General features: G+C 39.8%; 1 protein-coding gene and 1 long non-coding RNA gene across 12 annotated transcripts in view; one reads left to right on the top strand and one right to left on the bottom strand.

The window, feature by feature from the left end:
* ANKS1B (ankyrin repeat and sterile alpha motif domain containing 1B) overlaps window positions 1-24,063 on the bottom strand; it is a 349,603-nt gene that overhangs the window by 125,276 nt on the left and 200,264 nt on the right. For all 11 annotated transcript variants that reach the window (XM_079991880.1, XM_079991876.1, XM_079991885.1 and 8 more), the window contains one exon: window positions 16,892-17,044. In XM_079991880.1, coding sequence (XP_079848006.1) covers window positions 16,892-17,044 — 153 coding nt within the window. The remainder of the gene's footprint in view (window positions 1-16,891; window positions 17,045-24,063) is intronic.
* LOC307224814 overlaps window positions 12,434-24,063 on the top strand; it is a 29,546-nt gene continuing 17,916 nt past the window's right edge. The window contains exons 1-2 of the long non-coding RNA XR_013842759.1: window positions 12,434-12,648; window positions 16,662-16,786. This is a non-coding gene — a long non-coding RNA (uncharacterized lncRNA). The remainder of the gene's footprint in view (window positions 12,649-16,661; window positions 16,787-24,063) is intronic.

Genomic DNA, 24,063 nt, shown 5'->3' with positions numbered 1-24,063 from the left:
TAACTTAACCCCTCTCCCAGAAGTTGATCTATTTCATTTAACCAGATTACAGACCTCCCAAAGTCATGTGTCCCTATTTTCCAAGGACGTCTCCCTGATTTACAGAAGCTGTCCTGGTTTCTGATTTGATCCCAAAATGTCCCACTTTTGCTTAGGATGTCATTATTTTCATTGGAGAAATGTTGGAGGATATGAAGTTATCTGACCCCAGGACCGTCTGAAGGGAATCCTGTATAGGGAAGTTTTGTTTAATGTTTAATGTTTTATTATGTTTTTATATATGCTGGAAGCTGCCCAGAGTGAGTTGGGCAACCCAGTAAGATGTGTGGGGTATAAATAGTAAAATTATCATTATGGAATGGGATGTCCCTACTTTCATCAGAGAAATGTTGGAGAGTATGTTAAAGTCAGGAGCTCTGTTTTGGGCAGGGATCAGATATACCCAGAAGCTCCTAGCTGCTTCTGAGTGTTTCTATTTCCCGCTGAAAGTAGAACAGGGAAAAGTGCCAAAGTGAAGCCAGGGCTGCAAAAAACAAAACAAAACAATCAGAAGCGCATGCCCTACCTCTCCTTTACTGTCAAGGTAGCCTGCAATGGGTTAGCCACTTTCAGCTCTGGCCTTCTGGCCAAAATCAGTTCCCCACCCCTGCTTGAATATCTACAAAACAGTCACAGGCCTGCAACCAACTGCTGCAATAACTGGAACAGAGACAACAAAGAAAACATTGCACTGAAAACTTTTAAATAAGACAGAAGGTCGAACAGAGAAAGATGCAAGGTTCCTTTGTTAGAGAGAAATGTCTTAAAGGTATATGCTTTTCAACTTCAGTTTTCAAGTTTGCTCAGCTAATACAGAATCGGATAGCATAAAAGGACATTTTAAGTAAAATTGCATAAATGCCTGCTAGTTTCTCAAAAGTTGGTCATGCAAATGTTTCCCATTGTTATGAATTCCAGGATATTATTTATGGAGAAACAGCAGCACTACCACAATAGTTATTATCACTACTTTTACAAAGAAGTATGTAATACTTTATCAGGCACAGGACCAATAGCTGGCTGGTGTTAACTGTAGCTCAGATTGAAAGGTAGGAACAAATGGAGCAGGTAATCTCTCGTCCAGCCCATTACTACTGAGATACTTCACATTTTCTAGAAGGGTAAAATGCAAGATTAACATTGGAATTCAGAAACCAGACACCTAATAATCAAACATGGAAGCAGAATTTATTTATTTTCATTGGAAATATTTGTCAACTTGCTTTTGATGCCTAAATGTATGGGCACATCTGTCAAGAACAATTTTTGTTTTATGTCTTCTCCTATCAGGGTTCTAGAAACATTATATATTGTTTATGTCCAAATAGATAGTTTTATTGTGCAGAATACCTGGGGAAACAACCACAACTAGAGTTCATTCTCCTTTTGAAAAGAGTAATCGCTGCATTTCAGTAAATTTCAACAGGATTTAAATTTGCACTAGAGTCAAAATAAAAAAAAGTATTTAGCACCGAACAAGCTGGTTTTAAAGGTTTAAGTGCAATTTTGTGCAACAAAAAAACTATACAATGGTTGAAAGAAAATGAATGTTCTTAACTCTTATAGAATTTTGTATTTGTTATTCAAAACTTTGTTTCTATTAATTAAAATAGTATCAATTTATGATGCAATTTCTACATGCAGCTCCCTCAAGAAACACTCAGGTGAAGTTTAAAAAATAAAGTTATTAGTCAGTGAATTAAATACCCACTTTAACTTGTCAATGACATCTTATGAGTTAAGCAATTTAGCAAATAGTCAGATTGAGGTTATGATATGTACCCTGTTTATACATATAAACACAATGGTAAAATAAAATGCCAGTTACATGACGCTAAAATGTTTGATACTTTGTTAGAAGAACACCAGATCCACCTAGTGGAATGTTCCTTTACTGCACTGATTTTATGCCAATTTGTAAACACTAATTACAAAATAAAGTTGGTTTTAGATAGTAATACTTATCACTGTGCTCTACTGTACCTGGGTGAAGCCTGAAGAATTAGTAATCTGTTCTACACAATTACACTAAGGAATTCTTAATAGATTAGATAATATAATCCAGATTATATTATGCCTCAATCATAGAAAAAGAGAAAGGAGCACCACAAAGCAGAAAAGCAGTTACATTTAGGAAGATAAACATACATGGTTTAGATAAATGGGTTTAGCTATAAATGAAAAGGTAAGTTCTCGCCTTCCCCCCAAAGAGACACTGGCTGTTCAAATCATTTCCCAATGCAATCTAATGGAAACTCATTTCAGAACCAAATGTAACAATGGGTTAATTTAGCTAAGAAAAGAAATCCTTTGTTAAGGTTTGTCTTCTAAGATAAAGATTTCAACACCAGTCCACCTCACGCTGATATCACAGCTCAAATTACCTAAGGGACAATGCTTATGATTTAATACCGAATAGATTCTAGTAAGCTTGACTCCCAAGCTTTTCTCCATTTCAACAGCATGGGGAGCCATTTTTTGTGGCTGTTATAAAACAACCAAGAGTCAGAAACTTTTGCAGACATACTGCAAATTGCTCAGAGATCTACCAGGAAATCTAAATCTACGTACCTTCTGCCTAGCCCAGGAACAGGGGCTCAGCTGAGGTGACTGGTTGGCAACTCCATACACCTGTCTTTCCCTTTCAAGATCTATTTCATCTGGGATGCTGATCAGTAAAGGCTCTGACATGGCCATTTTGTTGTTGTTATTTAATGCGAGGGAATAGTAGATGGGGGCTGTCTGTCTGTCTTTACATGACTCAGTAGTGGGGAAGGGAGTTTGATGTTGCTGGGACACTGGCTCTGCCACTTCCTAATCACTCAGCTTCCCTGGACTTTTGAGGGGGCCTGCTACTAGGACCCACAGGTACTCTATAGAACAAGTCACTGGAGGCTGCTGCACTCAGTCTATTCCTGTGGCTGCCCTCCTTGTGTGCCCTTCCACCCTCCCCCCTTGGCAACAACATATTTCCCTTCCTTGCCTCAAGGAGGACTGTGTCCGCTCTGTTCAAGCCCCCTGCTATGAGCTATGCAGGTGCTGTGTAAACCCCCTACACCCTAGAAAGCAGTTCCTGCCTGGAAGACCAGGGGACTTTCAGCAATAGTACGGAAGATGGTGCAAAGGGCTGCAGTAGTATGGGGAATCAGAAAACACTGTGTGCCTCACTTTGCCAGAGTATAAGTGGTTTCCATTAGTGTACTGCAATGTCAGTACTGGAAACAACCAACCACCTATAGGTAGAAGGTAACTTATTTTATTTTTGAAAAGGTTGAGGATAAAATTTACTTCAAAACAAAAGCAAGTTGTCTTCCAAACTAAACATTACTTTAATATTGCTGAATCCGCTAGAAGCTGTCATCTATTCTCTTTTATATGCTTGAGTGTGAATATCTGTGTTGGGACTTGTACATTAACAGTTGTATATGCACAGAACACATACCCTCCATCTGTTTAGATGATCTGTGTCATTTCTTTCAACCCATCACTGTTTCCAATGCATTTTATTAAACTGAATTCAAACATTTAGCACAGACAGGCCATGCTTTGGACATAATGGATTTATATAGGAGTTTGGACTGCAGCCTGGTGCTCTCCAACTGTTTTGGACTACAAACTTCCATTGGCCTTAGCCAACGGGCCAATGGCCATGGATGATGGGAGATGCAGTTTAACAACATCTGGGAAGCACAAGGTTGGTGAAAGTGACTATAATAGATTCCCAAGCAATAGTTTCCCTTCTAATTCAGTGTTTTGGAATGATGTCTGGGGCACTTCTGAGGGCTGTTATTTGCTCTTTTAACAGCACTCCAGCTGGTAGAGAAGGTTAAGCTAACTGCATAGATTGGTGTCAAATAATGCCTACTAGAGCAGTGAGCTAACACACTGGAACACTGACAAGACTATAGTTTGTTTCTAGAGTGATCTAGCTACTAAAATTATTTCTGTTGATTGCTCAGTGTCCCAGTGCTTAGCCAATCTCTGGCACAAATGACACTGTGGACTACTATCTTTCAGTTATTATTGTGAGCAAGCCATTGGTTCCAGACTTCCATAGTGAGCATTTAATATTCAGTGGGGAAGAGGTTGCTAATTCAATATATCTGCTGTGCTTAATCCTTCTGAATATAATGCAGATATGGCTAAGACTTTTTTTGGCCTGAGGGCCATGTTTACCTTTGGCCAACCCTCCAGGGGCCACATGGAAGTATTAGGTGAGGCAAAAGTGGGTGTGGCTACCACACTCTCAAACAAACGTTGATACTTGCCTCATCTTCAGTATATATTTAAAGAACAATGATAACCACTTTAAACAACCATGGCTTACCCCAAAGAATTTTGGAAACTGGAGTTCATTAAGGATTCGGAGACTCCTATTCCTCTCAGAGTCACATTTCTCAAAGTGGTTTAACAATCAATCCCTCTTCAAAGGGAACTCTGGGAATTGCAGCTCTGTGAAGGGAATAGGAGTCTCCTAACAACTCTCAGCACCCTTAACAAACCAGTTCCCAGGATTCTTAGGGGAAGGCTATTATTTTTTAATGTGGTATCATACCTCTTTAAATGTATGGTACAGATAAGGTCATGCACACACCTCTCCCCTTAGTTGATCTGTACTGATTAGCTGAGGAGGGAGGGTTATCTGTCACTTTCTACCCATCAAATGATCATCCTGATATCCAGAGAAACAGCAATTTGCACCCCCATTAGGTCACTGGGCCCTGTCTACCCCAGCCGTGTGTTAAATGAGGCTTACTCCCAGGTAGAGTGCAAAATCGTGAAGCCATAACTTAACATGTTTTTATTTCAGTAATGTGGATTTGTTTTGGTGTGGTTTTGCAAATAAGACACCAATGACAGTTTCTGAGATCTTTCAGGCAACACAGATTTCTTACTCAGTCATTTTTGTTGCAAGGCACAATTCCTCCCTTGTGAAACTTTTAGGAATATTTTAATTCATATTCTGCTTCAGAAAAATGCTGTATTTTATGTAATTTATATAAAGCTTAATACATGAAAAACCCAGGGGCTAAAGGGAGTGGGGGAGATCAAAGAACTGAATAAAGGCATAGCTTATCTATCTTATTGCCAAGCGGGAAGACCTCCTCAACTCTGCAAAAACTAAAGGGAATAAACATACATTATTTAAGACTACTGGAGAATGAGATATATTAACTAGAATTAATGAGAATAAATTACAGCAACTGACTGTAAATAATAATGAAAACTTGCCCCACCAAAGCAGGAACTTTTCAAACTGAGGAACCATCATGGACATGGCTGAAGTTGCCAAGCTTACCTATCAAAAATGGGAATACATAGAAGCACAGGTGTAACTTTTTCCACTTACTGGGGCTCCTAAGTCTGATTCTGCATTTCTGACAACTCAAAGAGAGAAGAGAAATGTGACTCATCTCTCATCCACCAGTCTGACTCCAATTAGGTTGACAAAAATGTTTCTGATGAAAGGGGGAGGGGATCAACTCTTACTTCAGACCCGTTTAGGTACTCTTGCACTGTAGCCCAAATCAGCTAAATATATTTCAGTGGTATATAAATATTAATACATACACAGAGGTGGTGTACATGCAATGGCCCCAACTAGAACAAATAGAGTACATAAACCAACTTCTAAGAGGATTTCAACACAGGTTTGTCGAAGCGTCAGTACACTGCCTTCTTCAAGGACTGGGAAGCAGTAAAGAAAAATAGCATAGGGAACTAAAAAGAGGATGGTTTTTGTGCATTACACTTTCTCTCCCAAATTTAAAGAGTTCTGCCAATCTAAGAAGATTAAATTTGTGTTGAAGTGGAACCCCTTCTTTCCAGGCTTTGACCTAAAAAACAGCCAACATGTAGCTATTTATAATAAAAAAAATGTGAATTTCCTGATAGACAGGCTGCATGTAAGGTGGGGAGGCTTCCTGGATTGTCAACGGAGCAGAGTGTAATAGTTTCGCTGTGTTTGCATCATGAGACAGGGGACTGCAAGAGAAAAGAAGTATCTTTCAAATATCTGAAAGACCGCCTTCTTCACTGCTGACCATGGGGTGTTAAGATTGGCAGAGAAGGCTCTTTTGGTAGTTCCACCACCCTCAGCAATGTGGTGAACGGCAGCCCAGGACAGGGTTTTTTCTGAGGCTTCTCCTGAATTGTGCCACTCCCTCCCTACAGACGAGCATCTAGAAGCTTTGTTGTACAGTTTTGGGAGGATGCTGAAGAAGCACCTCTTTACCAAGGCCCTTGACTGTATTTTGTTTTGTGGGATCCACCTCTTTTGCTGAAATTATACTGCTCTTTTGGGGCTGGAACAGTTTTATTTCTTTTAATCCTTGTAACTTTTCCATCCATTTGTATAATTCTGTATCATACTGCTGTGACCCTGGGACTTTATGGTGACTGGTGGGTATGAAATCTCATAAATAAAGCAATAAAATAGAGAAGCAGGCTCTGATAGTATGGGGGTCAAGGAGAATGGCATAATAGGTCAGTGAGTTATTGATGGCATGTCCACTGAGGTATTGCTCAGAAATTATTGGATACCTTTTATGTTTTATTCAACTCAGCCCTAATAGTACTGCTTCCTATATCAGTGTAATAAAAAGGGGTGAGTCTATCTTCCCTTTCCTTCACTCCGCGCTGCCAACAGAAGGAAGTGGCCATAGTGCAGGGTGATGAGAAGAACCTCTTCATCCTGCTTTCCTCCAGCGATGGCAGCAGGATCTTGAGACTGGGGTGAATTTTTTTTGGGAGGGGGGTGAAGATGGGGAAATTTGGGGGAATGTGTGGGCGGCAGCAGCAAAAGGAAGCATGTGAAGGCTTGCTGGCTGGCCTGGATCATTCACCTGACTTCCTGCCCACGCATCTGGGCCACCCACTCATTCAGACCCCAGCTTTCCCTCGGCCTGTTGTGCGTGCATGCAAGCAGGCGGGCAGGCAGGTGGCAGTGGCAACATGAGGAGCATAGGAAAGCCTGCCTGGGCTGGCTGCTTTCCCACTTGTGCCACTGCCTGTCTGCTTTCATCGCTCGAGTAATAAAAAGAAATTGTTATTTAGGGGAATTGAATTTAATTCTAAATTATATTCTGGAAACGTGGGAGATTTCATGGGGTCAAAAAACAAAGGATGTACCATGCTATATTAGAAGCAAAAAAACTTGTTTTGATGAATTGGAAGAGCCGCAGAAAGATTCCATTGAGCACATGGATTGATAATATGGACAGATTAGCTATATACGAACAAATTGCATGTCGACACAAAATAAGAATGGATAAATATGAAGAAATCTGGAAAGAATATTTAAGCGATAAGGCGCATAGTGGTGGGAAGTAGGGGGAGGAGAGAAAGGTAGGAAAATATTGTTTAAAAAAGGTGTAGTCACAGGTATATCAGTGTATTCAAATCTGAATTGCCAAATTGTGTTATTATGGTTTTGGTTGTGTCTTTTGCAGTTGTATCAAAAAAATGATTAAATAACTTTTTTTTAAAAAAATCACTCGCTCACTCTGCCTGCTGTTGTCATGCTGTTGTTTGGAATGTTCACTTTATCTTTTACCCCCTCTTTACTCTTCCATAAAGCCTGGGCCCTTGTTCTAGGCTGTCTGGAGGTGCAAAAAGGAGGACCTCCTCTTGCAGTATAGGGCTGGGCTGCAACATTGCAACTGCAGGCTTTTAGTGTCTGCCAATTTATTCGTTTTTTCTTAACTAAACACTGTGACCCTGCTTACTCTGCTTGACTTCCTTGCTAACCCCCTGTCTCCTTTGCCAGTTCTCTACCTCACTCACCTACTGTGGCTTTTTCCACCCCCTTACTATCTCCCCACAGTTCCTTCCACCTCCATGCTACTGTGTACCTCCCCACTCCCTTTAAGCAGCTTGCTTGGGCTGGGCTGGTACTCCTCACACTACAATTGGCAAGGCCACCTATTGGTGGTCATGCAAACTTAGAGCATTGTGACATTTTGCATTCTTATGTATATAGGAAGAAAGTCAGAATCTAAATGTATGAAATATATTTCAGTTCAGGTTATGTCAATCAACAAGAACATTAAAGGTGAACTAAAATTATGTGAAGATGTTTGTTATTTAGGTCTGGAAGAAAATCTTCACATTATATCCCCCCATTGTTCTTTAACAGTAAAGGGTTAAAAAGATAAAGCGCAGATACTTTATTCAGAGCTGCTCAAATATACTGTAGGCAGTGGTTGCCTAGGGCAACAAACCATTTAGAGACTATTTATTTTATCAGTTTATTGTATGATGGATTGTAGGCTGTAAAGGGAGGCTTTTTTTTTAGCTTATGTAGAGGCAGTAGAAACTCTACATTCACCCTGAGTCTGATTCTGTATTTCCCCCATAGGAACACCCCATGCTGAACCCTTGAAGGGAGCTTGCTCTCTAAATAGCAAGATTTATGATAATGCATTAGGCAGTATGTCAGGTCAATTTGTTGTTGAACAATGGAACATTCCATCAGGACATTTCCAGGAAAGTATTATCTGTTTGGGATAATTGGGACAGTTTGTGTAACAAGATACATACCTCACTTAATAGGTGCATAATTTCTATTGCCATAGCCACAGCATGATAGAATAAGGGCAGCATTCTTCAAGTGGAACACAATAGGCACCCAAAATACTCAACTTTGATTGTCACAGCTTACAATTGCTGCCAATCAGCAGGTTCAGCAACCGAGTGCAATTTTTCAGAATGTAATGGTGTTCAGGAAGGAGAGGGGGAAATTACTTGCTTAAAAAAACAGAGAGGGAGGAATATCCACATGAAAGTAGGTTGCACAGTTATAAAAAAAATACCTGCATCTTCTTCAAGAAAAAAGAATAGGAAGATTTAGCACACACACTTAAAGCAGAAAAAGGAGCCATGCCAAATGTTTGCATGGTCCATCTGTTCAAGTAGTCAGATGCTTCAGAGGAAGTGTGAGACCAAAGGACAATTTATGGATAAAGAGATTAATAGAGATTCATTTCCTCTGGTACAAGAGCTTTAGATACATTGAGGATGGCTTGTATCCCCTGAACACAGCTACGAGTTTATGCTGGATTTTCATAACTTTAACTCTTCATCTTAAACCACTCCTTGCTTTTTAACATCATCCCATGGTAATGTATTTCACAGGTAGTACAGAACTGCAAATTACAATTTGCCTGGTTACATGGGTCCCTAGGATCCATTGTCTCCTGTTTGGAGCTTGATTTTTTTTTAAAAAAAGGTGCATTCAGCACTGAGTAAACCTAAAAGATCCATGCTTGAATGACTGAGCCAGTTCTTTCAGTTGCCTGAAGGATCCTGCTTTACAAATCACTGATTACATATTGTTTTTACACCTGATACCTCATAATTGTCTGAGTCACTTGCCTTCTTCTCCATGCCCTGAGACTGGGTCACTTGAAATATGCATATTTCACTGTTGATTATTTCCTTATACAGGGTGAGTCTTTTAAAAGAGGCCCCGTGGAACATGCGTACTCTGTATCCACGGGGCCTCTTTTAAAAGACTCACCCTGTATTTGCAGCTTAGGAGGAACCAGCTAAGGGCCAGGGTGCCAACTTGAATGAAATATTGTGGGGGCCCAGGTAAGCCCTTCCCTGCATAATTGATCACAGAACATGGTGCATGCACACTATTTGAATGGTAATGCCCATCAAGTTTGCAGGCGCCTGGCCCATCAAATATTTGATTGTGACGCCAAAGACGACACGGCCCCAGGAGTTGGCTCCTATGCTAAGGGCTCACCCACACTTGTATTTGGTCTGTGACTTCTAGGCCACGGGTCCAAGAGGTTTTCCTTTTCTCCTGCTGCTTTCCCTGGGAAAACCTGCTGTTTAGTGCTGAATTGGAACAAATGTCAACTGGGCTTTCTGAAAATTGACGTTTGTTCTCATTCAGTGGTAAACGAATAAAATAGAAACCAAAAAAGTCACGGAACAAATGGAACAAAATTATGCGACAAAGCAGAGTGTGGATGAGCTCCCACAAAAGTGCTTTTAATGCAGTTTGTCCCAAAGTTCCTTGTTCTTATGAAGGTTAACTTGGAAGGAAGTCTCCAGACAAGCTTATTTCCAAATCAGCGTGCACAAGATTGCAGCTTGGCAGAAATATTGGCATCCATCAGAATCTTTCACAGATCATCATGTCTCAGCAGCTTAGCTGCTGAAGCAAGGCTCAAAAAATAAATGACTGATTTTTATTTTTGAGTGTGCACCAGCAAAGCTTTTCTGCAAGGTACACGCTTTGCTTCCCTTCAACTTTTCTCTAGCCTTACGGTATAGTGAACAGCATTCATTTTTTACTGAAGAAACTTTCCCCACCCACTTTCCTTTGACTCCTGCTGAAACCTAAGATGAAGTGGGAGGAAATGACAGTGCAGAAGATTCGGAAAAACTACCACAGCTTATACTGAATTCCTGCCTTCAGTTAGAAACAGTGCAGTCTGTTTTAGAAAGAACTAGGAATAAAGGAAAATGTAACAAATGGACTATCACAAACCACAAGATAATAATGTGTATTGAAAGCTCAAGAGTTAAGCATGGTCTAAGATGCCAGTCCAAAAATGTACTAAATTTCCACATTTCATTAATTTGACACATTCTTGCAACAGCAAACATGATTAGTTTTACACAGTACATCTGGGAGGCAACAGCAATAATAACCCAAAATAATACCTACTCAGTACACATCAACTAAGAATATGCAAGGATTGATGAATGGAAAGTTCCATGCTGCAAATGTGGGCAGGTAACAATAGCAGAAGAAACAAATGGCAACTGCAAAAAATATAAAAAATATTGCAGTGTGGAGCTGCTCCTGTTCACTGTTCCAGTTAAGTCAGCCATGCTCTCCTCCACAACACACCATTCAATACCCCTGCCCACCCGATTTTCCATTTCCCAAAATGGCTAGTCAGCATCCCATGGCTACAGAGCATGCTCAGTCCTCATTGAGCTGTTTAGGGTTGTTGTTGATGTTTTTGCCAATTTCAGGTTTTCCTAAGTCTGCTGGTGCCTATCTCTTGAATGTCTATGGTGCCATTTAGGATAAAAAAATACAAGTGAGACACTAAAAAAAGGAAAACTAGGGTACTGGTGGAATAGAATGTAGTGTCTGGAATCCTGGAAAGAAGCACTGTACACTGCAACATTTAAGGATTCATAGAATCATAGAATCATAGAGTTGGAAGAGACCACAAGGGCCATCGAGTCCAACCCCCTGCCAAGCAGGAAACACCATCAGAGCACTCCTGACATATGGTTGTCAAGCCTCTGCTTAAAGACCTCCAAAGAAGGAGATTCCACCACACTCCTTGGCAGCAAATTCCACTGTCGAACAGCTCTTAATGTCAGGAAGTTCTTCCTAATGTTTAGGTGGAATCTTTTTTCTTGTAGTTTGGAACCATTGCTCCGTGTCCACTTCTCTGGAGCAGCAGAAAACAACCTTTCTCCCTCCGAGAAAGGGATTCTCCAGACTCTCCATTCCATTCTACTATCTCCGTTTTCCTTTTTTAACCTCCAATTGTCAGTATGCTGTGTCCACATGGGGATATGTTAAATTAGCTTGTCGTTGTTTGAATTGCCTATTCAGTCAATGATATTGTTCATTCTACCCCTTTTATAGGGTTTCTTCTCTCTGCAGCGGCCTTTGAAAATATGCCTCACTCCATATACGGAATGGCACACGCTAAAGCATGTTATACTCATGGTATACTCACTGCAGATGGGGTTCATTAACCTGGGAAGGTAGCCAACCTGGAAGGAAAACTCTGATCCTAAACCTTTGCGCTTTTCCACCCAGTATAAAAAGACACAGAACGTGGACAAATGCGATCTTTGTGATCTTTGTGAAATCAGTTATCAATTCTTTAGATTACTGCAGATTAATATGAACACACAGGCACTGACAAAGCATTATGGAGATGAGGGGAAAGATAGGGGAAATTACGGTATTTCATTCAGTTTGTATCAGGTGGTGAGGGAAAGCAAAACTAGACATTTAGGATTTGTCTTTTCAAATATGTCTATAACAGCTTTATCAAAATGAATTTCATATAACACACCATTTATCTATTCTAGAAACTATAAAGAAAATCCATATAATTGAAGCTCAGCTTCTTCAAGAAAATAGAGATAGCACACTTAGTTCCTTAGCAACATAATGAAATGTAATTTCAACCGCTCTGCATATGTGTTTGAACAATCAACTTGCCCTCTATCATCCGCAACAGTCAGTTGCATTGTAGCATTTTGATTCTGCTTATTATATGCATGATAATGGAAATAATATAATTAAAGCTCTAAAGTCCATTATAGAATGTTGCAAATGATCCCCATATAAGTGTGTGTGCCCATAGCCACACCCACACAGTTGAATACTCTCTGCTACAACCAAGGACTGCTCATTGGTGGCGCTCACTTCTCCAGCAACTACCAATAACAATTTTTCTCACAAATGAATATAGTTGAAGGGGACAGCAGAAGGGAGATTAACTGAGAATGAAAGGGGGGAAAAAAGAAGGCCTATAAATCCATGGATGGCAGACAGATAGAAAATATCACCCTCCTGCTGACAAGTGTTCATCACTCCCTGGCTGCAATGTAAGCAGTTCAGTGATTCTTCCTTTAAGTTATGATACTGTTGTTTCAAAAGGCTCTAATGCACCCAAATAGAATAGCTGAATAAAACAAATTAAACTTTTAAATAAAAAGAGCAACAAAAGTTCAGGGCTTGGAAGAGTCTTTAGTGTTTTTAAAAGGGATTAATGGGCAAGGGGGAAGAAAATATATAGCCTGTTTGACACCATGCTGCTGTGACTTTGGCTTAATTATTACTTTGGTGTATGAAGGAATAGCTGTTGAAAGTTTTTAACAAATTTCACATGGTGAAAGCAAAAGTCTGTTCCTATCCTAAGCACAGCTTCCGTTGTGCTCCAAAATCTAAGTCAAGGATCCAGTGCACAAGCATAATTCCTCTAGGTATGAACAGGTAACACGCCCCTTCTCCTTTGTCTGTTTTGAAGCATTGGAGGACTGATATGGATTTAGCTTCGTTTGGCACTTGAGCCACAGAAAGCATCCATTTCTCATCCAGCCATCTAGTAATTTCCTTCCCCCTCTCCTCTGCTCTAGGCAAAAATGGAGAAGGAAACTTGCTCTACTCCAGCTGCCAGTCAAGTTGCTCATGGAGACTGAAAGCAGGGTAATGGACAGAGCAAATGGGTCCCAAATCTCTTTTGCTTGCTCACTGGCTGATACTGAAGGGTGGGTGGGTGGAGTAATAATCAGTATTGCTGTTATTGATCAACAGAAAAACAGAGTTCAGGCCTCTCCCTATCCTCATTTCTCAAATGGATGAGCAAGGAAAAATTATACCTTCTGTGGAGGTATAAACATTTCCTTCAAATGCAGAATGGGTATTATGTGACACCTGTAACACTGCTGCTTCCATAGATCAAAGTGGTTGAATGGACATATATGGGGGAAGGTGATCTCACAGGTAACTCGTCCCAAGTTGTGAAGAGCTTTATATACTAATATTGATACCCTGAACTTAGCCCAGTAGCAATCAGCAACTGAGTGCAGTCGTTATATGTTGGCAGGGCCTCACTACTGTCAGTAATTGTGCTGTAGCATTCTGCACTAACTGTAGCTTTTGAATGAAGGGCAAGGGAAGCCTCACACAGAATACACTGCAGTAATCTAGACTTTAAGACTTTAAGTAAATAAAATATACTGTACAGTATGATGCTGACTGGCATATATGATAAGAAGCTGCTTCTTTGCACAGAACATATGGCAGTGATGACCACCAAACTGGATGGCTTAAAAAGAGGATTAGACAAATTCATGGAGGACAAGGCTATCAATGGCTAGTAGCCCCAATGACTATGTTCCACCTCCACTGCCATAGGTATTATGCCTCTGATTACCATTTGCTGGGAATCACAGGTGGGCAGAGTACTGCTGTGCTCATGTCCTGCATGTGGGTTTCCCACAGATATCTGGTTGGTCACTGGGAGACTAGGATGCTGGACTAAATGCAGCTGGTCTGATGCAGCCAGCCCTTCTCATGTTCTGAATATCAGATGATTAAACATACAAGATTCAAAGGCCTAAAATAATTAGAGGAAGATGAAGTGGTGAAAAAGTACACAGGGATAGTTCTAGATTATAACATAATACTGAAATATGTAATTAAAAAGAAGAAGAAAAAGAAATATGTAATATTATGGAAAAACTAAATTTTCAAATAAAGGGGGGAAAACCTTATATTGCTCACCCACTTACACTAGCTAGTCCCATTGTTTTCCATTCTATTTATTAAATTTCCCATGGCATTCATTCATTTTTAATTTCCCACCCTTCACCCTAAGGTTCCAGGGTGGGTTACAAGATTAAAAACAATTAAAAACAACTTACAACCATAAAAATATATCCACCCCGGAGCTTTGACACTGGGAGAATTCTGAACTGACTGGCAACCATAGGCCAAACTTCCACGGATACATGCTTTGATAAAATACAACAAAGGTCAGAAAGCAATTGTTTCAAAAATGTGAGGGTGCTACAGCATGGTAAAAGCACCCTGCAATGCACACAAACACGGCCTTTGCTAATCAGTGCCTTAAAGCACTTAGCATGATTCTCACACAACTTTCTTGAAGAATATCCCATAAATTGGATCAACCCCAGCTTCTTGCACAAATAATTATATGGACAGCTACATTAGATTAAATGTGAACAGCTGATTTTGAATCAATGTTTTAGATGTATTAATCTAAAAATAACTCTCAATGCTACCCTGCATAAATTTACACAGGAAGCAATTGAAAAGGGACTGCAAAACAATACATTAATGTAGATTTGAACAATAGCAGCTGAAGCTTTTGTTTTTCTCTCAGGCTTCTTTCTTTTACTCATAGTGTTGGAGAAACCATGTTGTTAGGAGCAGTGTGGGGGGTGGGATAACAAAAACAGATCTGTGACAGCTTTTTCCTAGTCCTCTGATTTGAAAAGGTGTCATCTCTCTCAGGACCTTGTGACACAAAATGCAACAGTCAGCACTTCAGTAACGGGAGAGGAATCAAGTGAACATAAACTTAGCAGACGGAAGCTGTATGCCGGCTCCCTCGGCCAATAAAACAAGATGAGCGCTGCAACCCCAGAGCCGTCCGCGACTGGACCTAACGGTTAGGGGTCCCTTTACCTTACCACTAACAAGACAAAATGCATGTCACCCTGTGAAGATGTTCAAATAAACATTTTCTCACTATGAAATTTTTCTGCTGGCCTTGAGGGAAGGCATTTGTTATGATAGCACATTTTTGCTTCAGTCTCACTGATACTACTTTCCAAACTCCCTTTCAAACCCCAGGCTGACATTTTACCCTACAGTTACTGACCAACAGAAAAGGAAAAGTGTTGGATACAGAAATGAATGTTATAGACAAAATATTTTCACAAACAAAACTTTGTACAGATTTTATATGAACCACAAAGCAAAATATGACCTTTATTAAAGAACCCAGAGAGTAGGAATAGTTATTTTTACAGAAGATGAATACTGAGATTTGTGAACTTAAATGGTGTCTGTGTGGTTGTGTAATTAGTGATTTTATAATTTTAAAAAACTATAAAGGGAAAGATAGGATCACATGTTAAGAACAATACTTTATGAACATTCTGAAATTTTTGAGGCATGAAGGGGGGAGTGGAATAAGTAGACACACTGTTCAAGACAGCACAGTCAACTATTCAGACTAGTGGAAGATCTGGTTTATGATTAATATTATGCAATAACTTTGCCCCTGAAGGACCAGGTGCACAGCCTGGGGGTCATTTTGGACTCACAGCTGTCCATGGAATCACAGGTTAATTCTGTGTCCAGGGTGGCTGTCTACCAGCTCAATCTGGCATTCCAGCTGAGACCCAACCTGCCTGCGCACTGTTTTACCAGAGTGGTACATGTGCTGGTTATCTCCCACTTTGACTATTGCAATGCACTCTATGTGGGGCTACCTTTGAAGGTGACCCGGAAAATACAACTAATCCAGACTGTGGCAGCTAGACTGGTGACTAGGAGCAGCTGCTGAGACCATAACACCGGTCCTGAAAGACCTACATTGGCTCCCAGTACGTTTCCAAGCACAATTCAAAGTGTTGGTGCTGACTTTTAAAGCTCTAAACAGCCTCGGCCCAGTATCCCTTTAGAAGTGTCTCCACCCCCATTGTTCAGCCTGGATCCTGCGATCCAGCACTGAGGGCCTTCTGGCAGTTCCCACACTGCGAGAAGCGAAGCTACAGGGAAGCAGGCAGAGGGCCTTTTCAGTAGTGGTGCCCACTCTATGGAATGCCCTCCCATCAGATGTTAAGAAGATGAGTAATTATTTAACATTTGGGAAACATCTGAAGGCATCCCTGTACAGAGAAGCTTTTTAAGGTTTAATGTTTTACTATGTTGTTATATATGCTGGAAGCCACCCAGAGAGGCTGGGGAAACCCAGTCAGATGGGCGGGGTACAAATAAAAAAATATTATTATAGCTTTCTTTTTCTTTCTTAAATTGGCAGCAAGAAACTCTTAGATAAATAGGCTCCAAAATTTCTCTACAGTAATGTGCTTGCCAGAGGCCAACAATATGCTGCATACAAGAACTACACCACAGAAGAATCTTGAGCATGTCAGAAGAAGCAGGTCTAAACATCAGATATCAATACTGATCACCCCAAACAAACAAGTTAGTAGGTGCTTTACGCTATTTTACAACAATTTCTTTTCATTTGACTGTTTTTTAAGGATTAAAACTGGTGGTTTTTTTAAAGGTAAAAATATATTGACTTACATTAATTAATTCAATATCCCAGATTTTTTTCACAAGGTCCATCGACGTATAGCCATTTATCAGAAAGGGTTTGATGTAATCACCCAATTCCAGGGAATCCAACCACTCTGCTACAGAGGTGGGGTTGTAGGCATCGTTGCCTATTTGTTTCATCTGAAACATAAAAACGCCCCACAAAAAAGTTCAATTTTTGTTATTATGTATGGATGTGTGTGAGTAGGAGAAGAAATAAGGGATACCAAAGGACCTTTCCACAGACTAATTTCTGCATAATGAAAACACCATAGTTCTCTGGATGAAATTCTTAGGTCAGACCATTTTAGTTTTTAAACTTCTTTATTGACACCTGGCAGTGCAGAGTGTAGATTCACAGTACTGTACTTTTATGAATGTTTTCTTGTTTTAACGATTTCCACAGCATTGGAGAATGTCTGTGGTAAAACAGTGCCAAAAAAAAAAGTGGATGACCAATGTAGCCTTGAGCTGTCTGCCAATTTCTCTCTCACACACAACCAAAGGGGATAGTCTAGAACAGGATATCCCCCCTTTTATGAGTTCTGTGAGAAGAAATGACACATTCTCAGAGTCAAGAGGACTTAAGCTGCCAGTTTTAGTCTCCAGGGTCCTTATTTTTAAAGAGAAACACATGCAGAAAACCATAAAGACAGGAATTCTGGCCATTCAGATTAATCTTAATCATCTTTAAGAAAAGCAATTAATTGAGGAAAACTTATTTTAAGTTGGAAATAAATTTTTAAAAGAGAAATTATCTTATGGCTTCCATAAACTATTCTCCTGGGCTGTTGGTATAAATCAACTGGTTGAGAAAACGGGTATTTTCTAGAAACTCACTGGAATTGCCCTATTGATAAGCTTCAGACTGTTGGGAAATATGCTTCTCACAGTTTGAACTGTGTTTTAATATAAATATGATAAGAGAGCCTGTTCAGGTCCTCCCCACAGCTGCCATCTGCATCACTTCAAATATAGGTAGAAAGGGCAGACAGTGAAATTGATTTTTTTTTTTTTTTTAGTGTCAGGACTCAGAAATTTTCTGAAGTATCAGGAATAATGGGGCTGGGCAAGTGGAATACACAAAAAGATTAGGATCAGGAACAGTATTTAAACTGGAATAATTGAATGATTTTCAATGATGTAACGGGGAGAAAAGAGAAAAGTGTATTATAGGAAATGCGTGATGTTATTTTTTGAAGATGAAGATTCAGAGAACTACAAGAGTTACACTTTGATGCATGCTATGAATAAATATTTTGCAGAGATATATTTTTGCAGAAGGAATCAATACTGCTTTTAAAAGAAGGTGGTTTCTTCCTTCCTCTTTGAAAATGGTTTTAATAATTTCCTTAGCTTAGTTAGTCATAATGTTACAGGAAAAAGGTAAAACTGTAAATTGTATGAAAATGGTATAAACAAATGAGTACATGTGGATTGAACATGAGAAGATAGATAAATACATTATTTTTTAAAAGAACAAGACAAATAACTGAGTTAATTTATTTCATTCCAAAAATGAACATATAATGTCCCGTCAAATACATTTATTAATGTACTTAGCTCGTCTGGTTTGTCAACACACAGGATAACAGTAATCAATTCTATATCATATATTTTGGCTTTCCCTTTCAGATCACAGAAAAGAATTTTTAAATGTCTAAGGGTAAATGATAATCCATAATGTCTGTAATGAGGTGAATTATTGTTTCAAATATATATAAGCATATTGTTGTGGGGGTGAGGGAGGGCATAGCTCAGTAGCAGCTCATGTGCTTCACAAGTGTCCGATCACTTTCAGTCCCTTGCATCTCCAGATAGGCTTACCTCTCCTTTGAGATAAAGGATGATGTCACCAAACAGGGACAAAATAAGCTGTCTAGTGTTGGACTCCCTCCCCGCTTGGACTGACGTTTTCTCCCCAGCTACCCACCCACTAAAAAGGAATAACTCGGATAATTTCAGAGTTAATTAAATGCAGCTATGGAAAGCTTACCTATATAACAAGAACATATTAGAAGCTCTTTATTAAAATCTGTTTCAGTATTATATATATAGCAGCTGTTGTTTTTTCATGTATCAAAAACCTGTCAGTGTATATAAAAACAGAACTCTTGTTTCTTGAAAAGGATGCAGAAGCTATTAGATGGGAAAGGGCTTTTTTATTTCCATCACAGCATTTTCACTGCTTTTGGATGTTACAGAAAAAAGTGCTGAAAGGAAAGCATTCTGAAACGTTTTCTCAGTGTCTAAAAACTGTATAAAAGGTTTGCCAATTTCTCTCAACGGTAGTCTTTAAAACCCTAACAGATGACAGTGATACTTTTGAGAGTGGACACTAGGGCTAACCCAAGATTCCACAATTGTGTGCTCCAGTTCACAGCTGCAAAGTTGGATGGGTGTCTGGAAGGTTTGGGGGAATGGAGTCAGTGGGCGTGAAACTCACTACTGCTGCTCCTGACAGTCATCACATTATTCCTCCAAAAATCCCAGAATAACTCCACATGACATAGGGTAACTCGGATGAGAGCTTCCAAGGAAAATAAAATGATAGCTGCCATTCAGGGCTAACACCCTTCTTGAAGTCCTGTAAGAGCAAGGCCATTATGTGACCTTTTCCTGGCAGCTTTGTGGGTGGGGGAGAAGGCAATGGTGGTTGCCAGTTGTTGGCCAAAATTCTGGCAGTGGTGGTACACCCCCCCACACTCACTATGTCCACAAAACTGATGGAAGTAGGCGACCTTTTCATTCCCTATGTCCTCCAAATTTGAGCTGGAAGTCCTCTTTTGAGGATTTCCTCTTGTGAAAGTTTTCTTATGAAGTTTATTCTTAGTCAAAGCATGAGCTTCTTTGAATCAAGCTTTACAATGTTTAACAACATTTCAGTAACACTTGTTAACCAAAAAGGAATGCCTAAACCAGAGGCGCCAGCTTTTAAAGGTGATTGGGGAGGACAATGTTGCGCACATGACATCCTGATGTCCCAACGCCGTGCGTGTGACATCAGGAGGACCAGGGGAGGAGCCAATGTGATGGCCACACAGCTCAATGACCGGCAGCTCATACTCCACCTCCTCTTGGCAGCGCCACTGGCGGGAGGCTGCTTTGACCCTCCTTCCCTTCTATGGCAGGAGGAGCAGGAGGAGCAGTTGGTCACTGGAGGCATGGCACACTTAGCTCTGCTCTTCTGTTCTGTGGTTTTGAGACATAGGTGGGCCCCCAGTCCCTACCACAAAAATATAGAGGGGTGCCAAAAGGGTTCAACCTCTAGGAGCTGGCACCCGTGGCCTAAACCCAACCAAACATTTTAAAAAATGTACAAAGAAAGCCATAATTTTTTAAAGGCAAATTGAACAAACTTTTTTTTGGGAGGGGGGGAACCTGTAGTAATTAATGTCAAATACACTAAAATATAGGCATAAAATCACTTTTACATACATAGATTTATTTCTCATTATAGTATGATTAATAAATAATTCAAAAATAGTTGTTGTGTGCCTTTGTGCCTTTGTAATCTGCATGCCAGTGAGCAACAGATGCAGTTTTCCCCATTTCCAGCTGCATACAACTGCATCTGTTAAACTGCAGTCTGTCATGTGCTCTTGTAACCTCTTCAGACACAAGAGAAAACAAAGGAGGAAGGCAACCCCACAGAGGCACAATTGGCTTCCCATTTTCTACTGCTGTAGGCCTTGCTTGAGGTCTGCATGGCACTGGAGATGCACTCTGAATGGTTGCCTGGTTGCCTGTGGAGACACAAGAGAAACATGGGGATGTAATGAAGAATGAGTAACACAGCGTACTCAACAGAGTAGGTGCTCATTAGATTATCTTTAGCTTTATTTCTGTACTACGGACACATAAAGTAGCTGGACTTTAAAAGTTCAATAAATTAATATAAACAATCTGAAGTGCATGAAATAAACTTTAAAGTTCTCCAACCCAAAAGTAGATCTATAAAAGCATAGGAGGTAAGTCTGGACAATTTGGGACCAGGTTATTGGAAGTAATGCCTACACCAATATAAACCTGTCTAGGCCCTAAGTCTAGAACTAGCTCCACACTAAGACCAACAGGGATAATGGACAGGGCATTTTCAGTGGTAGCCCCACACTTGTGGACTTCCTCTTCCAACAGCTCTTCTTGCCACTCCCCCTTGTAGCTTTAATGCAGACCTTAAAGACATTTTTTTTAAAAAAAAACTCCTCATCTACGCCTTTGATATTACTGGTTCCATATATATAATTTTATATGATGCTGGTTTTGTTACAATTTTTCTTTTCCATGGTATACTGCTTCAGACTTTTAAAAATGTAAGTCTCCTTGTGAGGGCTTGCCCTAAAAGAAAAGAATTGAAAACAAAGCAACTGGAAACATCAGCAGAGAAAACCAAATCCAAAACAACATAATAAAAGCCAAGCACAGCATGATAACAGAAACTGACAAACCAAAAGCATGAGGAGTTGAGTTTGTTTTGTTTTTTGAATGATGGGTGAGATCTTCAAAATGTTTCTGAATGCTAATGTAGAAAAGTACCAATGGGACTTCACAGTGATGGTATTCCACAATTTTGGTGCCGCCTGATCTCATATAAGGGTGGGATCATGAACAGAACTCAGATGCCAATCTGATCTAGTTTATGGGAGAAGATAGGCACTGAGGTGGCTTGGCCACAAACCATTTAGGGCTTTAAAGGCTGAAATCAACAATATAAACTGAGCCTGGAAACAATCCCTGTTATGAAAGACCAGAGAAATACGCTCAGATGTTTGAGTAATTGGCTGGCCACTGCATCTTGAACCAGCTGAAATTTACAAATTATCTTTAAGAGGCAGACTCACATAGAGAGCATTGCTGTAGTCCATTCTGACAGCAACTCAGCATTTGTCTGCCTTGGGAGACAATGAAGGAGTGTGTCTTTGGGGGTGAAGACAAACTGTTGGAAGGGTAACTAATGCTTGGAAAACAGGCCACACAAGGAAAAATGACTAATGGGCATTTACCAGTAGTTGCAATTAAGGTACTGGGGTACCTAAAGTTCACCCCCGTAGGTATCTCTGCTCTTTATTGCAGTCATCAGTCTGTCTGTGGTAGATATTTGCCTGTATTTGGAGGTTTATAGCCATCAAAACTCTCCTTTTTGTACAGAGCATCTCTACTCTATATGTTTCTGGTTAGGGAAAGAAAAACTTGTAGACCCTGCTAAGTAGGGGAGAATTGTTAAGCCAATGCAGTGTCCACATATTACAGTGGAGGAATGGGAAACATTCTGTGGCCATTGACATTTCTTGGGTGGCTTAGAAGTGACGGACAGAGTAATTTCAGATGCCATACTGGAAAGCATGGTTCCCTGGTGACTTTGCTTACCTAGGTGGGGTATCTTGTCCTTCCAGCAGTGGGATTGAGGTTCATGGTGGCTGTTTGTGGCTGGAATCTGAGGCAGGGTACCTGTAAGGTTTCTAAGAAGACAAGTGTTAGGCATCTGCCCTTTATTTCTTTTTGGTTTACTCAGCTTTTAAGTTATTTGGCAAAGTGCTTTCAGAGGATGCCCAAAAGCCGGAAACAAAACAAAACAAAACTGCAGAATGACTAAAGATTCCAACATTAATTGGAAAAAATATTCTGGTAATTCAGAACCTGAAAAACCAAGGAGAAATTCAGCAGGCAATGATTTCAGAAGCATCCTACATACAGTACATATATGTACACACCTGCTGCCGCCACCGCCACACCCATTGTGGATGGATCAAGGCAATGGTTCCACAATATCAATGGACATCCTCTGGAAGGGTACTTCTACCATGCATAGGCCTCCTTGCTTTCTGACAGGTATAAAAGATTTGACGTAGTGCTTTATTATTTTCCCCTACCAGCAGCTAGTGGAAGTTCAGTGGAAGTTTCTCCTTTATTATTTGCAAAACTTCTTGATGTCAGGAGGTTTAGCAGTTAGGTTGAGAAGTGCAAGTCAGTACTTTTCCGATAACCACTAACTGGCATTGCAATTCCCAGTTGGCCCCATACCCCCTCGGAAAGGAGCTCTTATTACACGGTTCCCTTTTGCATACAAATCTGGACCTGCATTTATATAACAAGGCAAAGGCTTCCTCCTAAAACAGATTTTTGAGTCTCTTTCACACATCCTTCAGTATGTTGCTCCTGCTGGAACTCAGGAAGATGCTTTGAAGGTTTACAGCTCTGAGGTTACTGATATCCCTGCCCTCCTGTTACTCAGGACTCTACTGGAGCACTAATTTTCAAGCTTGAGATGCCTACAGGGATTTCTTTGGTGCTGAATGTACTTTTCCTTATATTGTATCATCCTCTTGCAACACTCTGGCAAATAATTACATTTTATCGGCTCAATAGTGGAAAGGATTGCTTCTTGAATTCTAGCTTTTGATTCATCCATCCAGTAGTTTAAAATATGGTCCAAATAGCAAAAGCCACGTCATACTTCTTTGATAACATTACAAAAAATATCAGTTGTGCTAATGGTTAAACTAATCATCTTCCTCATCTAAGTCTTGTTCTTTCCTTTTCTTTTTAAATTTCTTTTTATTGAGTTTCTCTTAAAAAAAAACCAAAAGAAAAAAACAAATCAACAAATTCAAAAGAAATATCCATACATAGCACAAAAATAACATCCATTACAGTTCTTTGTCTTCTTCCTTGAATCTTTATATCTTTAGATATTTAAACCTTTCCTCTACACACCCATTGACCTCCTTCCCTCCTGATTTCGGGCTTCTTAATAGAAATTCTTTCTTTTCTCTGCAGCTATTAATTATTAATGGTTTACGCGTCGTAAGACTTATATCAAACCTGCTATAGTTTTTAGGTGTCTATAGTTTCCTTCAATGTATACCATAAATTTATTCCAGTCACTAATAAACTTTGTATTTTTTTGGTTTCTGGTTTTTTGTGTCATTTTTGCTAAATCAACATATTCAAATAATTTTGTTTGCCAATCACTGATTGTTGGGGTATTTGGACTTTTCCAATTTTGTGCAATTAATATTCTAGCGGCGGTTGTGGCATATTGGAATAATGTTTTATCTTCTTTTTTGATTTCATCCCCAATTATTCCTAGTAAGAAGGCCTCTGGTCTTTTAGGGAAGGTATATTTAAATATTTTTTTTAACTCATTATAAATAAGTTCC

The sequence above is a fragment of the Podarcis cretensis genome (genome assembly GCF_951804945.1).
Source record: "Podarcis cretensis genome assembly, chromosome: 10".
NCBI classification, from domain to species: domain Eukaryota; kingdom Metazoa; phylum Chordata; class Lepidosauria; order Squamata; family Lacertidae; genus Podarcis; species Podarcis cretensis.
Note: the sequence above shows the minus strand (reverse complement) of the source record. Positions and strands in the feature narration are given on the sequence as shown.